This window comes from Delphinus delphis, chromosome 1 (assembly GCF_949987515.2).
Source record: "Delphinus delphis chromosome 1, mDelDel1.2, whole genome shotgun sequence".
NCBI lineage: Eukaryota > Metazoa > Chordata > Mammalia > Artiodactyla > Delphinidae > Delphinus > Delphinus delphis.
In genome coordinates this window covers 20,765,642-20,773,589 of record NC_082683.1, presented here as the reverse complement: position 1 = coordinate 20,773,589, position 7,948 = coordinate 20,765,642, and the positions used below count along the sequence as shown (strand labels likewise).

The following is a 7,948-nucleotide window of genomic DNA, read 5'->3' as shown; positions in this document are numbered from 1 at the left end:
ATTTTCACTCAGTATCATATACTGAAATTATTGGTACTGAATGCCAGTTTTTGCTCCTACAAACACTGCAGCTATGAATATTCATACATACTGTCAAATAACAAACAAATCTGGACTTAGGAAGGAGGGACTTTATTTGAAGTGATTATTGCAAGGAAGGAAAGGAACTACTGAAATAGGGAGAAGGAAGCTATTGCAAAGAGAGAAGCTCTAACCATAGACCTACACGTGTCTCAAGGGTTAGGCAAAGAGGTTTTCTTTCACAGGGAGGAGTAAATAAGGCTAGAAAGAACTGGGTGTGAGGAAGTGGGATGACCAGGAATGGCTTATGGCACAATAGATCAGAGAATGTTTTACCCTGAACCCAGCCTATTCTCAGGAGGGGCTGTTAAGGAGGGGTGTGTACAGCTCAAGCTGGGGGAGGGGGACACAGTGCAAAGTTCATGGACCTGGAGGAAGGAGAGAAGCTTAACCAAAGTTTAGTTAACAAGCATTTTGTTTTCGTTGTTCTGTGGGGAAAAGCAGTTCATCTAAGCGTTTATGAGGCAAAGAATTGAAATTTGGAGTCTGTGTCTAGCCTTGCCATAGGTAAACAAGGGGGCACCCATGAGTTTTATCTAAGTAATATAAGGAAGGGTGTCTCTTTGCAGTAAGTCATGTTCCAGAACACAAAAGGGTGGGAGGGGTTTCTTAACTTTTCCAGGATCACAGGGCTTGAGCGAGGTTCAACCTTGTCGGTACATCTCCTGATAAACCTACGCAAGAATTTCTTTAAAATATATAACTGTAAGTGGAATGGCTGGGTCAAAAGGTATGTGTAGTTTCACTTTTACAGGGTAATGCCAAATTGTTTTCCAAAGTGGTGGTACCAGTTCACACTTCCAACAGCGTATGGGAGCTCCAGTTGCTCTATATCGTCAGGGTTTAAAAGAGGATTTGAGGATTTAAAATTTTTTGCCAACCCGGTGGCTATGAAGTGGGTCTCATTACATTTCCTTGATGATTGAGACTGACCATCTTTCATTGTTAACTGCATGTGTTTCTCTTCTGTGAAGGGTCTTCGGCCCACTTTTCAATTGGATTATCTTACTGATTTTGTGAGAGTTCACCAATATGTTTTGGTAGCATAAATGGATTTACGACTGAAAAGGCCCTAAACTGATAAAAGAATTGCGATTAGGTTTGGGAGATATCCAACAGCTAAAAATCTTAAACATTGCCTCTCCCTCGGGCTTCTGATTTGATCCTCACTAGCGTCTTATGAAACAGAGCCGTAACCCCACTTCCCAGGTCAGTTTTACCCATCACCACCGGCTTCTGTCTGTGGGAAAGGGACCTAGCGACTTCCTCCCGTGCTTTCCCAGCTCTTGGTTCCACGTTCTCAATCCCGGCGAACTAATCACCGGTTACGCAGTATTTATTGCAGCACCTCAACGCCCCTCGCAATATTCTCGCAAGTGTTGGTTCCAGCCGATCATGTGACACCCAAGATGGCGGCGTCCAGTGCGGCGGCGGAGGACGCGGCGGTTTACTTAATAGTGAGCGGTATCCCGTCGGAGTTGCGCTCAGCCCAGCTACGGAGCTACTTTAGCCAGTTCCGGGAACAGTGCGGCTGTGGCTTCCTCTGTTTCCACTACCGGCATCGGCCTGAGCGGGCCCCTCCCCAGGCTGCTCCCGACTCTACCCTAACTCCTATCCGCCAGGGTCTCGCCCAGACTTCACTCAACGATGCCCGCACTCTCTCCACTCAGGACTCTGCTCCTGCCCAGACCCGCACCTGCTGCTGCGTCATCTCGGTACGGGGGCCAACTCAAGCCCAGAGGTTTCTCCGTATGTACTCGGGCCGCCGGTGGCTGGATTCTCAGGGGACTTGCTTACCTGGTCGTTGTTTCATCCGCAGACTTCGGCTACCTACTGAGGCATCAGGTACGAGTAGGAGAGAGAATAGACTGGGACTACTAGAGGCACTGGAACAGAGGCACCGTCCCTGAGGATTGTTGAGGATAAGTCAGGTCTCTCGTTAGGGCTCTTTAGGAGTTTATATCATTTCTGGACAAAGTTTCAGGCTCAACTCTCACGTTAGAAAAACTCGGGGGGGAAAAAAAAAGAGGCCTATTCAGATGATCTTTCCCATTTATTAAGTCTATTTATTAAGTCTATCCTCTTTTGCACTGACATAGAAGGGGAAAAAGGAAATCAGATATTGTCTTTGTTGCTCTCCACCCAGTCCTCTGTTGGCAAGATGCAAATGAAGAGACAAACTCTTTTCTCTGGACAGCTCCCATTTTCATGGGAAATCACTTTGATAGGGAAACAGGAAGCACAGTGCAGGGCCCTCTAATTTATTCATTCAACAAATCTAGCCTGTATTGCTAGACGTAGTGTGACTCTAGCTGGTATGCAGAGCACAGTTGGACACAGTCTGTGCTCAGAATCCAGAGAGGAAGACAGATTTGTAAAAAGGTAAGTGTCACAGAGATGCCATTCTAATTGTTAACGTTTACTGAGCACTTCCTGTGCACTTACTGGGCACGGTTCGAAGTCTTTTCGTTTTCTTATTGACTCTTCACAACAATCCTATAAGGTAGGAGCTATTGTTACCCATTTTATAAGTGAGGAAACTGAAGAATACGGAAGTTATGTTATATTACAAGGTGACAGAGTCACAGTACTAACTGGGCGTTTTGCTCCAGAGCCTGTGCTCTTTAACACCAACTGCTGTGAGATGACAGGGGAGGGAGAAACCCATTTCCTAGAAGGATTAGGAAATGTGGCTTTGCATCTGGATCTTGAAAGATAAACAGGAGTTGGTGGGAAAGAATGGTGTTCAAAGTAAATGGCATTTGCAAAGACACAGATATGTGAAAGCCCATGAAACTCTCAGGGCATGTTAAATTGTTTGATGTGATTGGAACACATGGTATGACGGTGTGCAGGGGGTGAGGGTTGGTGGCAGTTGAAAATCAAAAGGTCATCAGGAATCAGATCTGGAAGAAACTTATGAGCTTAGCCTAGGTGATGAGAAATGGCATGAGATTACTAGGTGGTTCTGGTCAGGGAACAGAGGAAGGGACTCTGGAAAAGTTTGAAAGGGAGAAACAGCATTAGGCTAAAGGATTTAAACCTTGAACAGTTTCTGACTCAAGTGTTGCTGGAGACTTCTAGGTTTCAAGAGCTATTCTTCTCCCTGCTTTCCAAGGTTTGGACTCCTTTCCCTTCAAGACCCGGAAGGAACTGCAGAGTCGGAAGGCTGAGAGTGAAGCCTTCACGCTGGCCGACCTGAGGCAACTGCCAGAGCTGAACCCACCGGTGCTGATGCCCAACGGGAATGTGGGGACTCCCCTGCGGGTCTTTTTGGAGTTGATCCGGGCCTGCCGTCTACCCCCTCGGATCATCACCCAGCTGCATCTCCAGTTCCCCAAGACAGGTTCCTCCCGGCGCTACGGCAATGTGCCCTTCAAGTATGAGGACTCAGAGACTGTGGAGCAGGCAGAGCTTGTGTACACAGCTGAGGGTGAGGAGATACCCCAGGGAACCTGCTTGGCAGACGTACCAGCCAACCCCTGTGAAGAGCCAGAGGAGGAAGAGGAAGAGGAAGAAGAGTCACACTCAGATGACGTGAGTACAGGGAGCCACCTTGTCCTTGCTGGCAGCTTAGAGAGGCCAAGGCGGTAACAGCACCGCTCTTCAATTGTGTATTACCAGAGTTCTAAACCTGGGGTCCTCAGGAGGCTTCCAAAGACTTTGAACTCCCTGACCTTGAACGTAAAACTGCATTTGCACGTGCAGGTATATGTTTCTTTGGGAGAGGGGCCAGAGCTTTTATCAAAAGATTCTCAAAGGGGTCTTCTTTTCATTCCTTCAGAAGAAATGTAAGGAGGGTCCCTTTCATTGATGAAATCCACTGACCAAGAGATAAGATCACCTAAGGAAGCAGAGGCACAGCTGGGATGTGAACCCAGTCCCCTTCGCTGCTTGTCTAACTTCTGTGTGCTTTCATTATGTGGTTGAGAAGTCGCCTCTCTTTTCTGACCTTGAGTCTGTGGATTGAACACTAGCCTCCACTCTAACTTTATCAATGAAATAGACGTTTCTTCTACGTCTTTCTCCAAACTTGTTTGTTCATCCATACAATCGGGAGAGGTGTGATTTGTTGGGAAACTTTTTAAATGCATACTCTGGGTAAGAAGTAATTGACCTGTGTCTTCAAAATTCCCAGCTCAGAGTTGCTAACACATCTGGACCACATCCTTAGTGTGTGGTACTGTCCTGCCTTTTCTCCAGCCCCTGCTCTGTAGCAGTGATTCCTGAGACCTCCTGGAGTTTAACTGGGGCAGGAGTCCCCAAGATTTCAAGCCAGGAGTCATTCTGTCATTCCACAAGTCCAGTCAAGCAGTTGTAAACACAGGGGCTAGCACAGGATTCCAAAGACATTTTAAGACTCATTTCCTTCCCACAAAGAGCCTTCAAGCTCCCTGAAGAGAGAGAACCAGCATCTGGAAAGGGGATGTGGTATGGTATGGGTTTGAACGCTGGCTCTGCCCCTCTCTTAGGCAAATCACTTTACTCCTCTAAATCGAGGTTTCATCACCTGTAGAATGGGAATAATGGTACTAACCTCACAGCGTTGTTGGGGTGATTAAAGGAGCTAAGGTATGTGAAGGGCCTGACACAGTAGACGATAAGTTTAGTTCCTGTCCCTTTTTTCTTTGTGACATAATGTAGAAAGGCATAAACAGGGTGTATTGATTAGCAGTGAGAAATTCAGAGACCAGTGAGAGTGGTGGGGGACCTCATGTGAGCTACAGAACTTGAGGAATGAGGAGGATTTAACCAAGTGAAGAGGAGGTGGTGGTGGAAGAGGAGGGCAGATATTTGGGCAGGGAGAACAACATGGCCAAAAGCACAGGGATAAGAGTGAGTCAGGCTTGTGGCGGAAGGGGCCAAGTATGTTGAGAAACAGGGCATGGAGAGATGTTTTGGTCACGGCTTAGGGGCCAGAAAGTGCTGCTTCTCAGAGAAATTTGGAGGAAAGGAGCCGAGGTCCCATCTATGGGACCTCCTGTGCACTGAGCTGCCCTCCTCGTGGGCCTGAGGTCAGGAAGCTGGACAGGCAGATCACCTCTCCCCACCTTCTCCCAGGACGATGAGCGGGGTGAGGAGTGGGAGCGGCACGAAGCGCTGCATGAGGACGTGACCGGGCAGGAGCGGACCACTGAGCAGCTCTTTGAGGAGGAGATCGAGCTCAAGTGGGAGAAGGGCGGCTCAGGCCTGGTGTTCTACACTGATGCCCAATTCTGGCAGGAAGAGGAAGGAGGTAACACTGGCACCCGGGCAAGGGCAGGGGTGATCCCTGCTGCGTTCGCTCAGGGCGCTGTGCTCCACACGGTGGGTTCCCTGGCAGTGAGCCCAACTAAAGGGCTAGGGAAGAGGCTTACGCTGGTCGTATATGAGAGACCAGCCATCCTTTCTAGGGGTGAGGGATCAGTGGAGTGGAGAGAAAATGCCCTCCTACAAATTCTGAATGACCCCCCTTCAGAGGAGAGATTTGAAGATAAAATCAAAAGCCCCAAGTTCTAGGAAGTCTAATTTAATTTAACTCTTGACAGAACTGAGAGTCCTTGGCTCACTCTGCTTGATGCTTTTCTATCTGCAGACTTTGATGAACAGACAGCCGATGACTGGGATGTGGATATGAGTGTGTACTACGATGCAGGTACTGGGCCAGAGGTTGCAGTACTGGGAGGTGGAATGGTGCCCTGGCCTTGCAGTGACACTTTACCAGACCTGCTTAGCAGAGGCTGAGACAGGGCACCAGTTCCCTTGGGGTAGCCCGCTAAGAGGTTCCTCTCTTAAAACATCTTTAGTTGAGTGCATTAAGTGCTGGTTGTGGGCAGAGCCTTTTTCCTTTCTTTGTGCAGGAAGGACATGTGGTGACAGCCCTCAGGGAGCTCTGGTTCTGATGGGCAGACCCTAGTAGAGTGGGAGGGTCAGGAGTTCGGGCTCTGGTTAAGAATTTAGATCCTGGAGTCAGAAATGACCTAGGGTGGTTGGGGGGTGGGAAGGGAAGACCTGGGTCCTAATTCTCTCTCTCATTTTTTGGCTTTATGACTTTTCTGTACTTCAGTTTCCTCATCTGTAAGATGAGACAGCTGTGGTTCTTATTCTTGGTGAGCTCCCAGTCTAATGGGAGAAATAATAATACAGTAATAACACACCATAAAAATGAATATTTAAATCTTGTGAGGGCCTAGAAACCTGATTTTACCCCCCTTCTGCTGAGAGAGACCCTTCCACAAATTGGGCTCTACTTCCTCAGATGGTGGAGACAAGGATGCCCGAGACTCTGTCCAGATTCGTCTGGAACAGAGACTCCGTGATGGCCAGGAGGCCGGCTCCGTGATTGGACACCAGGTGGGCACCTTCGAGCGCCACACCAAGGTGAGCACTGTGCCAGCCCGCCGACCCCTCTCTTTTCCTTCTTTACCCTCATTCCCTTCCCCGCCCCCACAGGAGCCCCATCTCAAGTCTTCTCCCTTCCCTCTGCAGGGCATTGGGCGGAAGGTGATGGAGCGGCAGGGCTGGGCCGAGGGCCAGGGCCTGGGCAGCGGGTGCTCAGGGGTGCCCGAGGCCCTGGATAGTGACGGCCAGCACCCCAGATGCAAGCGTGGATTGGGGTGAGTATGGGTGAGGGACTTCCCTGGGAGCCCAAGTGAGCCTTTCAGCTGTACCCTCTTCCCTCTGGTTTTGGATTGGGTGCTAGAGACGCCTAGGGAATGAACTTCAAAACAGAATTAGAAGGAAAAAGTATGTTTGGCGCTAACGTTTTCAAGACTGAGTCCTCAGGCTTGACACGATCATTAATCTCCTGGGGGAGTCATTCCCCCAAGTCTGAGGAGTTTGGACTTGATGATTGCTATTAGAAAGTGACTGTAAGTCACAGAGTGGTGACAGTTGTTCTAAATTTCGTGTACCATTTAAAATGAAAGCAGTATGTGAGGCCTCTGGTTGCTGGCACTATCAATGGATGGATAAGGGGGCTGGAGAGCAAAGATCCAGATTTAAATGCTCAGTCTTTGGGACAAACCACATATGAAGTAGCTTCTACCCTGTTCTTTCTCAAACCCTTTACTGCTGTGAGATAGCAGCCCTCTCACTGAGAGCTCTTTTTGATCCAGGTACCATGGAGAGAAGCTCCAGCCATTTGTGCAACCAAAGAGGCCCCGTGGAACTGGCTTAGGGCTCATCTCCACCATCTACGATGAGCCCCTACCCCAGGACCAGGGGGATTCGCTGCTCCGCCGCCAGCCACCCACCAGCATGAAGTTTCGCACAGATATGGCTTTTGTGAGGGGTTCCAGCTGTGCCTCGGACAGCCCCTCAGAGCGTGAGTGGCAAGTTCAAGGGCTTCCTTAATCAGGATCACTCATAATTGCACAGTGGCAGCCCTCTGCCTGGCCCTGTCTCCCACGGAAGCAGAAAGAACTATGGGAGCAGCAGTCTGCGCGGCTTGTTCAGAACTTGCCTTCTGCCTGTCTACCTCAGGGGCATTTTTATAAAAAGCCCCCTATCCTCCCTTTTGATGATAGCGCTTAATGACTTGTCCTCGGTGGTCTCCTAACTCTAGTCCCTGTTTGGGCTTGCTCCTGTTGCCTCCCCCAGCACCGTGAAAACTGGATTGACTGAGGTTATCGTCACAACCTTCCTGGGGGCAAGGGGAGGGTGGGAGTGGGTTCAGCATGAAGCCCAGAAAGAGGGGAAAAGGGACATGGAAGAGGAGAGGATTTGTGGTTGGAAGAGACGCTCTTGGGGCGGGCCCTCCATCGCCTCTACCCTTAACTGGCTGGGACCGGGCAGCGGAGAGTCCGCTGCACGTGTCCCGGGTCTGCGACCTGACGAGAGAATAAAAAACTTTACTACCGAATTTCTCTTTCTCTTCTAATTCGGC

At 49.4% G+C, this 7,948-nt stretch overlaps 1 protein-coding gene across 1 annotated transcript; it reads left to right on the top strand.

Moving 5' to 3' along the window:
* Nucleotides 1-1,490: 1,490 nt before the first annotated feature.
* GPATCH3 (G-patch domain containing 3) lies at nt 1,491-7,918 on the top strand. Its single transcript, XM_060000554.1, has 7 exons — nt 1,491-1,926; nt 3,200-3,618; nt 5,143-5,317; nt 5,657-5,716; nt 6,320-6,441; nt 6,550-6,677; nt 7,179-7,918. The coding sequence occupies exons 1-7, from the start codon at nt 1,491-1,493 to the stop codon at nt 7,414-7,416; spliced, it is 1,578 nt and encodes a 525-aa protein (XP_059856537.1). The 3' UTR covers nt 7,417-7,918.
* Nucleotides 7,919-7,948: the final 30 nt, after the last annotated feature.